The 17802-nt window shown below is 40.7% G+C and overlaps 1 protein-coding gene across 1 annotated transcript; it reads left to right on the plus strand.

Moving 5' to 3' along the window:
- The first annotated feature begins 15358 nt into the window (after positions 1-15358).
- Positions 15359-16816, plus strand: LOC142630974 (3-oxo-Delta(4,5)-steroid 5-beta-reductase-like). Its single transcript, XM_075805032.1, has 2 exons — positions 15359-16100; positions 16243-16816. The coding sequence occupies exons 1-2, from the start codon at positions 15425-15427 to the stop codon at positions 16698-16700; spliced, it is 1134 nt and encodes a 377-aa protein (XP_075661147.1). The 5' UTR covers positions 15359-15424; the 3' UTR covers positions 16701-16816.
- The last annotated feature ends 986 nt before the right edge of the window (positions 16817-17802 follow it).

Raw genomic sequence — 17802 nt, forward strand, 5'->3', positions numbered from 1 at the left:
AGGCGTATAGGAATTTAGGTACAGGTTATACATGTATGGATTCTGTTATGGGTACATTTGTTGATGTTGTTGGCACTACTACCCCGCTGACTGGCTTCGAGGAGAGGGGTTTAACGTATTTGGCAGCCACCAACGCTAGGTGGTTGCCTTATTTGGCTCATAAAGGTGTTAGGTTTGTACATTATCCTGCCAATCGTGTGAGGATGCAATTTGGATTGGATCAGAACATTCTTTATGACATCTATTTTCTTGCGGAGTCTCCCACTTCTGCCCGACCTTTCCTACGGCATGCTGCTTTTGAGTTTTGGAGTCAGCACTTCACCGTAGTTACTATTCTAGGCTCTCAGAGGGAAGGCATTTGCATTGCTGCTATACACGGGTACTAGCAGGCAGTGATGATTTCTTTTGAGAAGGAATTATTAGGTAGCCGTCGATTTTCCCTCATCCCACCTGATGGGCTTGGCACGGTTGTCTCTGCCAACCCTTGCTTGCTTTTACCTTCTGCATTTGTGCAGGCTTATGCTAGAAAACAAAGCCGTTCTGCCATATTTGAGTGGGTCGAGGAGGAGAAAGGGTGGTACTGGTACGCTGGCGATTACCTTGCCGGCTGGGAAAAGAAAGTGAAAGTGACTAATGTCCCTGTCCCAGCGAAGAAAAATTCTACCAAGTCCAAGCCTGCAAAGAAGAAGTTAGGTGATGACTCTTCTGAAACTTGCTCAGATATTATTCCTTTTGAAAGCGATCTGCCTCCTATGAGTAACATAGTATTAGAGAGCACCACTCCTCTTTCCATTCGCACTCGTTCCAGCAAACATTCCACCACAGGCAAGACCAGGCCTACCATTCCTCGACCATCCATTGATGCTCCTCCCTCCAGCAGGACACAGGGCAGTAAAAGGAAAACTTCTCCTCCCAAAGCGCCCACCACTACTGAGCGGAGGGTATGTCATCTCTAATTTTCCCTTATTCTTTGTCATTCTCGTTTAGAATTCTTCTTGCGGTTAACCCATGCTGGCTTGTTCCCTTCTCCTTATTTCTTCTCTTGCAGTCAAAGTACAAGGAAGACTCGTCTACTACCCATCCCATTCCGCTTGATGAGCCCGAGTTTAAAGTATGCCTTCTTCTTCCCTTTCCCTTTTTTTTTTAAATTTTTTTTTTTATAAATTCGCGTCTCTAACCCTCGTCTTTTGTTTTCTCAGGCTAATCTTGAGCCCATCTCTGTGTATCGTCCTACGACTGAAGAGATTTCTGCCTCCCAAGGTATTCCCATGAAGAGCTTCTTTAATGAGGTGGATGTGGCGTTTCCTACTGCGACCCTTGCTTCATAGGGAGTTCCTGTTGAAGGGGTCAGTGAGACCATTCCCATTCCTGCTGCGACACCTACATCCCAAGAAAAGGCTATTCCTATTGCTGCTATTTAGGCCGAGGCTGTTTCTCCGGCTGCGCCCCTTATCATCTCCACCAGTGATCCTTTCGCATCTCTATCCCAGGCTGTGAAGGATGGCTCTTCTTTAGTGTTCACCCCTTCCTCCATTTCTATTTCTGCCACATACGGTTCTGCTATAGACTTGTCCTCTGAAAAGTCTGAGGATGTTCTGAAGGACTTTGATGATGAACTTGCAAAGAAAAAGAGGGTTTTCGAATCTGAAGGAGAAGAAGAAAGCTCTGGGTACAGAGTTGAATTCATGGGTGCGTATCTCCCTGAGTTGCCAAGTTTCTTTTCCCCCTTTTTTTTGTCATCTCTCCTTTATATTTATTAGTGACACTCTTCCTGCTGCGACCCCCCGTTATTTTGCATGTCCATTCTTTCTTATTGCAGATGCCTCTGAAGAGCCAGAAGTTGCAGCAGACAAAGATATGCCTACAGTTACTTCCTCAGCCACACCTATAGCACATGTTTCTGCTATTCCCACAGCCCCCACTCTCGCAGGCCCTAGTGAGTTTCTCTTTTCTCTTCTCTTCATCCTCTATTCACTGTACGTTTCAATTTGCTTGCCTCGCATATTCTTATTCCGCTTTTTATACCTTCTGCCAGGTTCGCTTCCCACTGTTCCCTCTCAATTTGAGGTGGGTAGCAATTCTGCTGTGGTGTCGGATTTGGCGAGTGAGGCTGTAGCTTTCTTCACCCGCTTCAAACAGCACAAGGTTAACGACCTCGATCTTGCAGATTTCTGGGGTTCTAGGCCTCCTTATGTTGATTTCCATGGCTTTAGGATTCTTGAGGATTGCGCTTCCCATCTCGTGGCAATTTACAGTAGCCGTGGTGATTTTATGCGAGAGTTCAGGTACGGTCATTCTACCAGGGAGCATTTTTTGAAGCTGCTAGGGAGTGTGATGAATGACATCAAGCATAACTTTGTTAACACTGTTTCATCTGAGAGGATCCTGCAGTGGAATGCAGCGATTCAGGAGCTTGTCAGTGTGGGATTTGCTGTAGAGTTCATCTTGGACCACCTCTGTGAGATTGCTCGTGCCTTTTTTATGAGGAAGGTTCAGCTTGCCATTGATGCCATTGATGCCATTGACTCACGCCTTAAGGTTCTGAAGAAAGAGGTGGTAGACTTGGAGAGTCGTCGTGAGCGCCTCGCTTCTAGCACTGGTGGTTCTAGCCATTTTGGTGACCAGACCCTTATTTCCGGACTTCGCTGATGTGATTCCATTTCCCTTTATGTTGTTTAACACCCTTTATGTTTCCCTTGTCCCCCTTTCTTTTAGCACTTATCTGGCAGGTTTGCCACAACTTGGGTTTTGTAACTATAAAATGCTAATGCTTTCTTTTCTAGCTACTATTATGACATGGGATGTTTTTATAATGCTTCATAACTTTTCATTGCATATTTCATGAAAGCATGTTACAATTCCTTATTTTCGTGACATGGTCACTTAAAAGATAAGAGAAAACAAGGGAAAACAAAAGGGAAACATGATATTCTTAAAAAAAAAAGAAGGTGATTTTATGACCTTTCATTCTTCCTCCTTCTACGTATAATAACATTTTAGCCATTTCCCATTGATGGGGTCCATCAAATCCTTGCCATCCATTTGAGTCAAGCGGTAATACCCAGTGGGATATGCCTCCCTTATCACAAAGGGTCCTTCCCATTTTGGTGCAAACTTAGACGGTCCTGCCATGCCTCTCCTGACATAATTTGCCACCTTTAACACGAGTTGCCCTTCTGTGAACACCCTTTCTTAGGTCATCTTGCCGTAAGCTTCTATCATCCTCTGTCTGTATCTGCAGCTACGTTCCTGAGCTTCTTCTCTTTTCTTGTCGAGCCCTTCTAAGTCCTCATATCTTTCTGCCACAAAGACCTCTTTCTCCTTTTCTTTTTCTTTCATTTGCATAACCCGTAGGGAAGGGGTCATTATTTCTGCTGGGCTCATCATTTCTGTTCCATAGACCAGGGAGAAAGGTGAAAATCTTGTATCTGACTTCGGCGAGTTTTTGTAGGCCCAAAGGGCATCTGGCAGATGTGTTGCCCATCCTCCTGTATACTCCTGACTCATTTTGCTGATGATTTTTATGAGAATTTTGTTTGTCACCTCTGCTTGCCATTTCTTTGTAAATAGTAGGGTGATGATCAATGGTGTTTAACTTGGTAGAATTCCAGCATCCTCCTTACATTGTTGTTTACAAACAGCGTGCCATTGTCGCTGATGATTCTATGGGGCACCTTGAACTTTACTATTATATTTTCCTTGATAAAGTTTGCCACTGCTCCTCCCGTGGCTTTGTGAAGTGGCACTGCCTCTGCCCACTTGGTGAAGTATTCCGTAGCAACCAAGATCCATATGTATCCACGCGATAGTGGGTTAACTGGCCCTACCAAATCAAGCCCCTAAGTATGGAATGACCATGGGGTGACCATACTGTGCAATTGCTGCGGGTGGGTGTAAATCAAGTTGGCCTATACCTGGCAGATGTGGCATCTTTTTACAAACTCTACCGTGTCCTTTTTCATGGCAGGCCAGTAGTACCCCATTTGTAGCAGACATCTATATAACTTCTTATTTCCTTGGTGCTTTCCACATTCTCCTGCGTGTACCTCATTTATCATACTTCTTGCTTCCTCGGGGCCCAAACAACATTGTGGGTCTCTATCATACCCTTTTTTGAAGAGGACCCCATTGTGCAAAAAGTAATGTGTTGCTAGCCTTTTAAGCTTGTATCGCTCACTATGTTTTTGTGGCAGGACACCTTCTACTAAGTACTAAGTGAATGGCTCTCTTCAATCCTCGTCGACGAACACAGCGTAGCTTTCTTCACTGTCAGCCATAAGCTGGCAGGTCTTACATTAGACTTGGGCTTGGTCTGTGTCTTTTCCCATACTCGGCTAGTAAAAGCCTACCCTTTGGAGTTTGTAGTAAAGGTTGATCTCTCCGTAGGATCCACAGGCCTTGTCGTGTACCTCCTTCAGCTTTCTTTGGCCCTCTTCTTGTCCCACACATCTAGACAAGACCCTTCTTGGCATCCTGCGGTATAGTTCTCCTCCTACTAGAGCATAATCTTTTAGTACCTTTAACTCCGCAGGCTCACCTCCTTTCATCAAGACCTCACTTATGGGATTCCGTCAATCCTTTTCACATTGTTCCTCCTAGAACTTTTCCTTCAATATTTCGATAATAGATTCTTTCCTCTTTCTGACTTCTATCTTGGCATTATCCCCTTCAAATACTATTTGTGAGCCTAATGCGGCCAGCGCATCTGCGAACCGATTCTTGCGTCTTGGCGTGTGCCCTATTTCAAAGGTCGAAAACCTTTCCTCCATCTTCTGGGCCATTGCTCGGTAAAGGGCTAGGCTGGGTTCCTTTAAGGAGAAGCTTCCTTTGGTCTGGCAGACCACTAGATTCGAGTCCCCTATTACTTTCAAGTGCTTGACCCCCATTTCAAGGGCTGTGGCTAACCCAGTTAGGTAGGCTTCATATTCTGCTGTGTTATTTGAGCAGGGGAATTCTAGTTTGAATGAGAGTGCTACAACCTTATTTTCTTCATGGTACAGAACTACTCCCACTCCCCTTGATTGGATAGTAGAAGACCCATCAAATTTCATCAACCACCATTCTTCGACTTCTTCCACCGCAGCTACCTCCCCTCGGACATCATCATCAAGTAGGAATTCTTCTTCTCCCGAGAACTGTGCTAACAAGTCTGCTATAGCCTAACTCTTTACTGCTTTGGGCGTTCCCGCCTTCAGATTGTATTGTGACAATTGCAGCAACCACTAGAATATTCTGCTGGAGAGAATTGGCTGTCGCAATAAGGCTTTGATGGTGTGATACTTGGTCATCAGCCACACTTCATAGGCCAGGAAATAGTGTTGTAACCTCTGCAAGGCATACACAATAGCTAAGCATGCCCTTTCTACCTATGGGTAGTAAGTTTCTGCGTCTTTTAAGGTTCGACTGATGTAATAAACTGGCTGTGCTACCCCATCTCCATCTTCCTGAGCAATCAGCACACCCACGGCGTATTGGTTGGTAGCTAAGTACAACAACAGTGGCTTCTTGCGGACTGGAGCTTGCACGGTAGGGAGATTCATCATAATCTGCTCTAGCCTTTTAAAGGCTGCCTGCTGTACTTCCCCACATTCAAAGCTTTGCCCATTTTTTAGCAATTTCCTGAAGGCAGAGGAGATGGATGCTAGTCTGGGAATGAATCTTCGAATGAATGAAACCTTCCCCAAGAAACTTTTCAACTCCTTTACTGTGGCTTGAGGCTTCCTAGTGGCTATGGCTATAGCCTTGGCTAGGTCTACGTTTATTCCTCTGCTATGGACCAGAAAGCCCAAGAATTTCCCTGAAGATACTCCGAATGCGCATTTAAGGGGATTCATTCTAAGCTTGAATGTGTTCTTCTCGCTTCTTTGACTTCCCCACTATGTCATCCACATAGTCTTCTAATTCTCGATGCATCATGTCATGGAATATAGCCATCATTGACCTTTGATAAGTTGCACCTGCGTTCTTTAACCCAAATGGCATTATTGTATGGTAAAAGTTGCCTATAGGTGTTCTGAAAGCAGTCTTCTCCGCATCCCTTGGCGCTATTCTGATCTAGTTATATCCACTGAACCCGTCCATAAAGGAAAACATGGCATTTCCTGCTGCAGAATCTAGTAGTAGGTCCATGTTTGACAATGGGAATTCATCTTTTGGGCAAACCTTGTTAAGATTTATGAAATCTACACAGCACCTTATCTGCTCGTTCTTCTTCTTTACTGGCACAATGTTGGATAACCAACGTGGATGCTGATTGAGTTTGATGAATCCTGCGGCCAACAGCTTTTGTACTTCCTTAACTATTTGTTCCCCTATTTCAGTGTGAAAAATTCTGGTAGGCTAGGCAACTGACTTGGCCTCTGGGTCCACATTTAGCATGTGCACTACTAACCTATGATCCAATCTTGGCATTTCACTGTAACTCCACGCAAAAACATCAATGTATTCCTTTAACGGTAATATGAACTTTGATTTTTCTTTTTCTAACAACTTTGGATTGATTAAGATGGGTCTCAGCTTATGCGAGTCGGGTCCCAAGTTGACTTCCTCCATCTTTTCTTCTGATGTAACCTGTTCATCCTTATCTGCCGTAACCTCCTTATCTCTTTCTTCATGGTTTCCTCTTTCTGAGCCTTCTTGAGCTATGCAACACACCAGGCTTTTGTGCTGCCCTTCTTGTTTGGGGCCCGCTTGTGTTTCACTCATGGGCCCCACGTACCTTCATAGTTCATACAAGATCTTGCCGTCAGGTCCTCCGACCTTGACATACTGTGGTGTATCGCATGGTTCTGCGGCAGGCGCTTCTTTTCTCTTCTTCTTCTGAGAGAGTAACTTTCTTAGATCAGGCTCTGGGTCATCTCGAACGTCCTCCCACTTGGGGACAAAGGTGTCCCTTGGTTTCAATATTGAGCTTTCTCCAGACAGTGTCCACTGGTCGTAAAACATGGTCTCTACTAAATAAGCCTCTACTTGCTCAAATGGTGATGGGTTTGCCGCGATGCGTATCATCCCGCCATCTCTCTTTCATGAACTGGTGGTAAGTGGATGGTACCAGCTGGTGCTTATACAGCCATGGCCTCCCTAAGAGCACATGGTATGAAACCTCCGTCTTTACCACATGGAATCAGGCTAAAGAGGCTATAGGGCCCACCTTTAACCACAGTTGAATCTGGCCGGTTGTATACTCACTGCTTCCTTCGAACCCCATTACTTCCATTGGGCACCCTTGGATTTTTCTTTCTGAGATACCTACCGCCTGCAGGGTGCTTAATGGTACTAGGTTTTCTGAGACGCCGGTATCCACCAAGGCTCTCCTGATGGGGATCTGATTTATAGACGCAGCCAGGTAAAGAGGCCTCCTATGGTCAAGGCATCCTACTTCCATGTCCTCATCACTGAAGGTGATTTCAGTTGACTCCTGTAAAAGAGCCCTATCTTCTGTAACTTCTGCTGACAAGCATTCTATTCCTGCCTCGGCAGTAATGCTTACTAGGGCCTCCATAGTTGTCTTCCGCTCCTTCGTTGTAAGACCTAGTTGGTCGAACAGATTTTTGAACTTAGAGCTTCTTTGTAAGGTGGCGATTGTTGTGGCAGGTAGGGTTGGGCTCTCCTCCTCGTCTTCCCCTAGGTCCACGTAGATTACCACCGCTGCCACGCCCTTCCCTTTGTGGTTCGAGAGTGGGTTCCTCTGAACTTCCTGCTGCGTCAGCTACAAGGTCCATTCTTTAATCCTACGGTGCACCAGCTTGCAAAGTGCCCAACATTTTGCAGTAGGATGTTGCACATAATTGTGCAAGGGGCAGAAGCGTGGGTCCCTCCGCTCTTCCTCTATGGGCTCCCTGGCAACTTGATTGGGTTTAAAAATTTCATCTGCTATCCACCTGTCTAAAAGCACATCTAGCTCCTTAGGAGTGCATGGTATTGGTGGAGGGGTATCGTACTCCCTCCCGTCCATTTTTCTCTTCCTTTCGTTGGTGGATACCGCCATAGCTTGCGGGGCATTCCTTTTGTCAGAACTCGGCTTCACTGATTAAGCAATCTTTCTAGCTTTCTGTAACAGCTGTGCAAATTAGGAAATATCCAGGTTTTCCAAAACAACTCTGTATTCTCTGATCATATTCGTCATACACATCTCCACTAATGTCTTCTCCTCGCAATGGTCATAGCAATCAAGCACTATATCCCTGAATCTCTTGATGTACTCCATTAAATCTTCTCCGTTTCTCTGCTTAGTAGCTTACAAAGTGGCAAGCATCACTGTTTTCTCTCCGCGAAAGTACTTAGTGCAAAATACATCCACCATATCATCCCAGGTTGGGATGGATCCTGGTTTCAGGCCTATGTACCAGGTGTAGACATAGTCGCATAGTGATTTTGAGAACTCCCGCAGACAAAAGTCCTCGTCTGCTGCATACAGGCCAAGAGTATCGATGAATTTGCTCACGTGCTTGACAGCACTACCCTTCCTGCCGTCGTATTGCGCAAAAGCGCGTGGTTCATATCTTTTTGGATATGGTTTGCTAAGCACCCTTAACGGATAAAGAGGTCTTCGTGCGTAGAACCTTTCCTTGGGTGCTCTGGCTCTCTCCTGCTTTGAAAGAGCTGCCACCTCAGCCATGGTGATGTAGCGTTGTCCTTTAGTCTGCGGGGTGCCTCTGACTGGCATCTCTTCTTTGTCAGCCGCATGCTTAGGGTCATGCTGGCTTCCTTTTTCCTTGGTCTTTTCTGTTTTTAACTGACGTATTTCTTCCATCATCTGTTGTTGTGAGTGCTGTAGTGCTTGTAGCACCTCAATAAAAGCGTTGATACCGTCAGCGAGATTCCTTGCTTGCGGTTGGGGCTCAGCCCCCAGTTCGTTGATGTTTTTTGCCTGATTAGGCTGATGGGGCATTGTTGGCCTCGACTCAGCCTGCGAGGGGATAGCGCTCATATTACGTGTTGTCTTGGATTTTGACGACATTTTTTTGCGAGGATCTCTGTGTCCGTCTGTTTCCCAACTCCCCAGTGGAGTCGCCAATTTAAATATGTGGGCCTTTTTTTTACAGATGCTGGGCTGGGCTGCCTGTCGCTGCACTAGGCCCAAAGATTTCTAGATCAGGGAGTTGGGATCGGTCTAAAAGCAACCCTCCTTCGTCCGGCTTGTGCGCAAACAATGCCCCTGTTAATTAGGCTTTGATCACAGGCTTATAGCAAGCAGAACTGTTACATTAACTACGGCAGACAGATATAATAAGAAAATGATAGAAATTCCTTTAGGATTCAAATAAAATAAATAATGGGCTTTGGTAAGGAGTGCCCGTTTTATAAAACAGCAACAAAATAGTGAGTATTGAATGAACAATAGCAAGCTTATTAAAAGAAATAAATGTCAGCCTGCCGCATTAAGTTACGCTGCCAAGTCTAAGTCAAGAAGGGAAACCACCTCTTCAATGCGACTAATCTCTGTAAAAGGAGAAATTAGCTGCTTTGAAGAGGCGGACCTAAATGGCTTGTATTTTATGAGATCCTTCTTTGTTACCAAAGAGCATGGGTTGGAAAGGAAGATTGACCCATTCGGTGCATGCCTACCACTCTGTTCTCTCTGTTTTCTTTTACTTCTTCTCTCTATTCCTTAGTTTATTTCCCTTTTTCTTTTCGCTTTTTACTCTCCTTTCTCTCTTCTCTAATTCTTTCTCTCTTTTCCCTTAGTTTTTTATACTCACTGCCTTTTTTTATTCTAGCGATTATACCCTATAGGTTGTCGTCCCCCCTTGCTGTGCACAGCAAAGGTCTCTTATATAGGGCCAGCCGTAGTGGGCTTTTACCATTTTAGTCCTTAACCATTTTTGTCTGGTGTGGGTGTTCTTACCAACCAATACTGACTGGTCAGTCACTTAGCCAGCGCCACTCACTTGCGCTGGCCGTGCCATTCTACTTCACCAAACAAAGAAAGCTCTTTTGTTTGTTTGTTTCCCGTGACATTTCTACCCGCCACGGTGTAAGCACTCTCCTTCTCTCTATCCCTCATGGTATGCACTTAGTGGTTCTAACTCAGCTTTGCTTCTTTTGGGTGGTATGTCATCCTAGTAGAACATTGCCTCTAAAAGAACTTGAGCAGGAAACACAAAAATGAGATTTTTTTTCCCTCCCCACTGTTAAACCATGCCCTCTTACCTCTGACCTGTGACCTCACCATTTCCTGTATTGGCTGGGTACAGGCTGGTGGTGCCTGGGCCTTACGCGTGCCTTACTTCCATGCTCATCCAAATTCTGCCTGCTACTCATGTGTTTGCTGCAGTCTGAAGGTCAATCTGTCCAGTCCGACGTTCATTTTTGACTTCTTATGGCATGGTCTGTTTTCCCTAACTTTGCATTTATGGCTTGCTTCTTTTAGGGGGCTGGGCCTTGCCCGATTGTGGGCTGTTCTGTGCTTTTATTCCCAGCCATTGTTACTTGTTTCTTGCCACACCATTCTGCTATGTCTGCCGTGAGGTTTGTTTGACCCAGGGGTGCTGGGCCTCTTCGGGCTTTTCTGCTCTTTCTTTCTCTGAAGGCCCAATAAACTCTTTAGGCCTTTTACTACTTGCGGGCTCCTTCATCCCACCTACTTTCCTTTGGGCATCCTTTGCTTGTTTATTTTCTTGGGGCATCCTTGACCCTTTCCAATTCTATGCTTCCAATGGGCTTTTACTAACTCCTTGGGCTTCCTTGGCCCAAGTGCTTCTTACTTCATCCTTGGGGCTCATGGATTCTCCATTGCTCCTTACTTTCTTTACTTACTTTGCTTTGGGCCTGCCGTGACAGCTATGGCCTATTTTCACTTTTCTACATCCATACAACCCATGAGTTTGCTATTTCTTTCTTCCAGGCCTTCTTAGGCCAATTTACTTCTTCAGTGTCTATTTGCTTGCTTTATGGACCCATGAAAAATTAATTTACTTCAATTTACTTCTTAGGCCAATAAAAAAAAATTAAGGCTTCTAAAAACCTATACATAAGCAAATACATTAAAAAGTCAAAAGGAAAAAAAATTAAACCAAATTCATGCAATATATTCAACTTTAGGAATAAAATATAACAAGTTACATAAAGTAAAAAGTAATTTTATTATGAAGAAAATGAATAATGAAATTACAAAAAAAAAAAATTAATGTTAGATCTGACATTAAAAACATTTATATTTAAAAATTGTTTGTCAAGTTGATGAGTAATGCATCCACAAAAAAATATTGGAAGGTAAAAATACTTAAAATAAAATACTATTAGCATTTTAATCTATAATATACAAAGTTTAATATATCTTAATACAAACATACATTAAAAATAAGTTAAAAATTTTATAATAAAGACTTATGAATGGGTTGGGTTAGATCAGCTTGGTCGGATTGACTCAATAAATCAGATACTGGAGAAAACTCTTTAGTCTAAAATAGAGTGCTATAACTATTGACACGTCTACCTCCAACCCTAAACATAGTTTTGTCACTGGCTAAAAGTCATACTAAGTAACAGTAATGTTTCATATCAGAATAATATTACATGTTCAAGTTTGGAGATGAAAACCACATGGGTTGACGTTTGATGGTAGGAGTTTTTGTCCCAACACTTTGAGAGGAGCAGTTTGAGCGATAACCCTAACAAAATTTGTGTGGTACACGTGGTATTACCCATTGTCATTACATAGCGTGAGGTAAAAAAACCCATCATGTAAACCCTCTTTTTATTTTTTTCTTTTAAAAATTAGAGATGAAACTAAAGTCTATGAAAGTGATAAAAGGTCTACCTAACACCCATTAGCAACCCCTTCCACTCGTTTCAAATCCCCAAACCAAACCAACTTGGTGGCTTGCTTAACGATCTAATTTCACAACTTAATAACTTGTGTGACTTATTACTTTTCATTAATCACTCACAAGTCACAATCAGATAAGTCAAGTAAGTTGTGAGTGCTCACTTGGTGTATAAATCTGTCTTTGCACATCATTTACTTCCTATCATTTTCAGATCAGAGTTGTGTGTGGCCAATTGTGGTATATAAGGGGCTATTTTTTTTTTCATCACTGATCACTCCTCACTCAATTTTCATCACTCATCACTCACTTAAAATACCCCAATTTCCTTAACACACTTGTTTGGCACACTATTTTCAACTTCTCATAACTCAATTTTTTGTACTTTCTGTGGGACCCATGCCTGAGCACCATGTCAGTGACTTCTGTTAGTCTACCTGCCTCACACCATTTCATCCTTTCATATCACCAATCCCAACCCCACCTCTTCCTCAGTACTCCTTTTCCTCAGCTCGAAATTACTCGATGAAGAATAAATCCGAGGAAGATGCCACACCGGCTGAGGTTGATGCGACGGTCTTAGAAGCCGAAGCTCAGGCGCGACACCTCACCATGGACGAAAAAGACCCCACCTTCCCTATCCTTTCTCTCCTGCAGCGCTGACCTCCACCTTTTAAAAAACCAAACAACATCGATCTCCACCTCAACAAGTCCAAATAGAGCCGATCTCCACCTCACCAAGTCCAATCAGCGCCAATCTCCACCTCACCGGGTCCACACAACGCCGATCTCCACCCCTCTTCTCCACCCCTTTCCTCTCTTTCATTTCTTACTTCTGGGTTTTTTTTTTTTTTTTTTAAGAGAGAGGAGATTGGGTTTTGTTTGTGTTTGGAGAAGAAATTTTTAGATTTATTGTGTGGATGAACATGTTTGTGGGTTTGTGTTTGTTTGTTAGTATGTATGATCGGTATCATGTGTTTATGAGTTTGAGAAATCGGTACGAATGTTTTTTTTTATAAAGTTACCCATGTGTTTCTGTGAAGAAGAAAAGAAAGAAAAAAGAATGAAGAAGAAGAAAAAAAGGGCTTTGGAGCGAGTCTGTGAAGAAGAAAGAAAGAAAGAAGAAGAAAACATGAAAAGCCATTGAGTTGAGAGAGTCTGTGAAGAAGAAAGGAGAGAAAAAATAAAATAAAAGCAAGGACATGACTTCTTTGACCGTGGGTCCTAATAATGTGTATTTATTTACCAAAATGTCATCATAACTCTGTTTCCATAACTTGAAAACACCTAAAATGTGTTTTCAGTTTCTATAATTCATCACTCAAAAATCAGATAATTGAGTGATGGAAACAAAACTAGGAAACAAATCCAAACAAACCATTTAACCATGGGACCCACATATTTTGAGTTATGAGTTATGGAAACAGAGTTATGGGTGATGGCAAATATTGTTAAGAACGTATAGAAGATAACATGAAAATAGGGAATGGAACACAGAACAAGATACAGCAAACTAAGGGATTTTATTAGATTCAACAGCTTTTTTACATCAGACATAAGAGAAACTGAAAGACATATTACAAATGGCTTTCTTCACTCTCTATGCCTTTCTAAAGATACAAGAGGCCTATTTATAGGTAATAAGTTACAGAAATATTTTATATTCAGAAGATAGGCTGGTTAGGATTTTTTTTTTTAAATTTTTTTGTTGAAGTTAGAGCATTCACGATGGTGGTGCTAAAAATTTTAGGTTTTAGTACCTTAAAAAGCTAATTTATCTATTTTATAACCTTACTTTACAATATATCCAATATTATCTTATATCATCTCCCTTCTTCTATATATGTATGTGTGTGTGTGTTTATAAAAAAAAAATGTTCTATTTTTTTATCACTTAATTTAAAATAATATAAAAAACTCATTAAAATAATAAAGGAAATGAGAGAACTTGAGTTTTTTAATTGAAAGAAGAGATATAATCTTAATAAAATATCGTATTCTCTTTTTACAACTTGCTACAGTTAACTGGTATTTATACTAGTTTACTGTAATCGCAAAAAATTTAGCTTTAGCTTTTCCAATAATACATGATTTTTTGGTTCTTTGGTGGTAAAATAGTTTTTTTTTTTTGTTGCTAAAATACAATCACTATTGTAAATATTTTTATTAAGTTTTTGGGTTGGATAGTTACTATTTGGGTGTTGCTAGCTAAAATTATTGAGGAAAAGGGAGACCTAAAATTTTGAAAGGAGGGCCAAACTAAAAAATAAAATATCTAATAACTAAAAAAAAAAAATTGGACCTAGGGGGCCCAGGCCCCCTTGGGCCCCCACTTGGGTCCGTCTTTGCTTAACAGTGATAGGTCGTCCCACCAATGCCTGTCAATATGGCCAGCTCCATTAGCAATTTCCTTCCACTCGTTTCAAATCTCCAAACCAAATCAACTTGCTGAATTGCTTATGGTTTAATTTCACGACTTGCTAACTTTTGAAACTTATAACTTTTCTTCAATCATTCACAAGTCACATTCACACAGGCCGAGTAAGTTTTGCGTGCTCACACGGTGTATAAATCCATCTTTGTACGCCATTTACTTTCTAAGCTCATTTCAATTTCTATCTCTTTCAGATCAGAGTTGTGCGTGGTACATGGTATATAAATCCATCTATGTACATCATTGACTTACTAGGCTCATTTCATTCTCAGACTTACTAAAGCCAATTCAGATAACAACCATATGGAATTTCTCTTTGATTTTTGACGCCACGTATAACAACAACAACGCCTTCCACCACTCATAGCTCATCCCCAAACCAATAGGTCAAAAGCAATATTATGTTAAATTTTGTATGTTCTATAATCCAGGCTAGATTAAAGCAATGTTAAGTCATAAAATTATGGTTAAAAAAGTTTACAAAGTCTTTCAAAGTAAAGCAACAAATATTTCGTCACATCCTATCCTGATGTGATATTGTCTTCAAACTTATGTTCAAATTTAAAGGGAAAAAGAAAGCGCTTAGAAAACTATTTTTCTATTGCAACTTTATCAACTTGCGACAAGGTTATGACTAATAGTGAAGTTGTAGAAGAACTGCAAAAGATAATAATTTAAGATATTACTAGCCTCATCACACGCGTGCGATGAGGCCTTTTTTTTGTGATCCTATTTTGTAGAAAAAAAAATTGTATTTTTTTATTTTATATATATAGTTTTTATTTTGAAAATCTAATTTATAAGTGGATAAAGTAATTTGAAAATTAATAGAAAAATAATCAAATTATTTAGGTAATGTTTTAGTGGGAGTTAGAGTTGTATTTTTACCAAATTATCATTTAGTTTTATCTTTACTTAAATATTAGGGTATAAGGGTATTTTTTAACTAAAAAATGAGGAATTTAAATAAGAAAAGACCCTTAAATAATAATATAGATATAGTTTAAGGTCATATGTAACTTTGAATAATTAATTGGTCACCTAAGTGATTTCACTCTTGTTTCTAACAACTATACTGCAAACTGCATGAGAGTGGGCTCAAAGACAAATTGTTTCTCCCCAAGACACCACACTATATATATATATATATATATAACAACATCAACGCCTTCCACCACTCATGTCTTATCCCCAAACCAATTGATCAAACTCTCTCTCTCTCATGGAGCAAGTGGACCCTAACACTAACACACCAGTTGCACTGGTTGTGGGAGTGACAGGCATGGTAGGCTTGAGCTTGGCGGAAGCTTTAAAGAGTCCAACAGCCCTTGGTGGTCCATGGAAAGTTTACGGATCAGCTCGCCGCCCCAAGCCGACATGGTTCCCTTCCTCCACCCCTGACCATTACATAACTTTTGACGCCTTGAACTTTGATGACACACTCAAACATCTCGCCCCAATAGCCCATGAAATTACCCATGTCTTTTGGGTAGCAATCCAAGTACGTGAAAATGAAGAATCTAACGTAGCTGCCAACTCTACCATGCTTGAAAATGTTATTAAAGCTCTCAAATCAGCCACACCTTCACGACTATGTCATATAACATTGCAAACCGGAACCAAACATTACATGGGTCCGATCTTTGATCCAGTTCTTGGAACCCAACTTGTGCATCATGAACCTCCATTTCATGAGGACATGCCTCGACTACCCTACCCTAACTTCTATTATGCCTTAGAAGACCTTTTGGCTTCATACTCACCATCACTCACATATTCTGTGCACCGCTCTTCTATAATAGTTGGTGCATCCTCAAGGAGCTTCTACAATGCATTGCTGACTCTATGCGTGTATGCAACTATCTGTAAATACCAAGGCTTACCCTTTCGATATCCAGGTATTTAATTATAATTCGAATACTCCCCCTTAATAAATAGAGCATAGCACATGAGATTTCTAACAATTTAAATGAGATGCAGAGTATAAATTTGTGGAATTAGAAGACGATGAGTTTAATCACTTAACAATAATTTTAACAGGTACAATATACACGTGGGAGAATTTCTGCGATATGTCAGATGCACGTGTGTTAGCTGAGCAACAAATTTGGGCTGCGGTGATGGATAGAGCCAAGAACCAAGCCTTTAATTGCACCAATGGTGATGTTTTTACGTGGAAGAGCTTATGGAAGGTGTGTTGTGAGGTCTTTGATATTGAGTTTGTGCCATTTGATGAGAATGAAAAGTTTGATTGGGTTGGGATGATGAAGAAGAAGGGAAGGGTGTGGGATGAGATCGTTGAAAAGTATGGGCTCTACAAGACCAACATGGAGAAAATTGTTTGTCCAGAGGCATTGGATGCGGTTTTGCAATTTGGTTTTCCACATGTTTGTAGCATGAACAAGAGTCGTGAGTTTGGGTTTTTTGGGTATGCCAATACATTGAAGAGTATTGGCTTGTGGGTGGGGCGATTAAGAGACATGAAAATAATACCTTAGTTATGAAATCATGATTGCAAAGAATGTAATAAAATAATTTCTTAGATTGAAGTTTCACTTGGTGTAAGATTCTACCATGCATCGTTGTATTATCCAGAGGTGAAATGAAATATATGGTAATCTGTTTTTATTTTTTATTTTTGAGTAAAATAAAGCTAGCTTTTTTTTCATATAGTTACAAGTTACAACAGAATAGGATACCTTCTATTTGATATAAAAATGTAATGATCAAAAGTACAAATTTAATATAATAAATCTCATAACTATAGACTTTTTTTCTTCGAGAACACCATAACGTGGCTATAATTTGACAAAATTTAGATTATAACTATAACCAGTTTGATATAAGACAAAAACAAGATAATGAAAAAGGCGATTATCATATATATATATATATATATATATATATATATATATATATATATATATTTCATGTAGAGTATTTTGGCATATTTTTTGTTGAAGTGTAAAATAGTAAACGTAAACAAGCGCAGTATAAAAAGATATTTTCAACGAAACCAATATCGTATAAAGTGCAGCTCATAAAAGCAAAATTCTATACAGTATACATACTTTTCCAATATAATGAAGAACTAATAATGAAGAAAGTTCATTTATTAAAAAATAAATATATATAATTAAGAAAGTTCTTCACAGACATCGGAAGCAATTATTATATGAATTAAGGTACCCAATTTTAGGTTCTGAACATTTGATTGCTTGGGGAGATCATAGGTTTTTGATTAATTGAAATTTTAAGATTGTAATTAAAAGGAGACTTGATTTTCTTTTAAATTAGGGTTTTGGTATTTTAAAAAGATATATTCAACTTTTGGGGGACTACTGGCCCCACAACTAGACCTCCAGTTGGGTTAATTAGGGTTCAGGTTGGACCTAATTGGGTTCATGTGAGATTGGGTTGGGCATAAACTTCCGGATTGTTATTTCTATATGAACCTTACTTAGTCTTTGACAAGTTAAGTTAACCTAGAATCAGCCATATTGTTTTCGTATAAAAAAACTACTAGTCACTAACCCGTAAGAGATAATTAATCAACCTCACAGTAAAAGAAAAGGCTAAAGGAATCCTTTGTCCATCAAG

Source organism: Castanea sativa, chromosome 4 (assembly GCF_040712315.1).
Source record: "Castanea sativa cultivar Marrone di Chiusa Pesio chromosome 4, ASM4071231v1".
In the NCBI taxonomy this organism is placed as follows: Eukaryota; Viridiplantae; Streptophyta; class Magnoliopsida; order Fagales; family Fagaceae; genus Castanea; species Castanea sativa.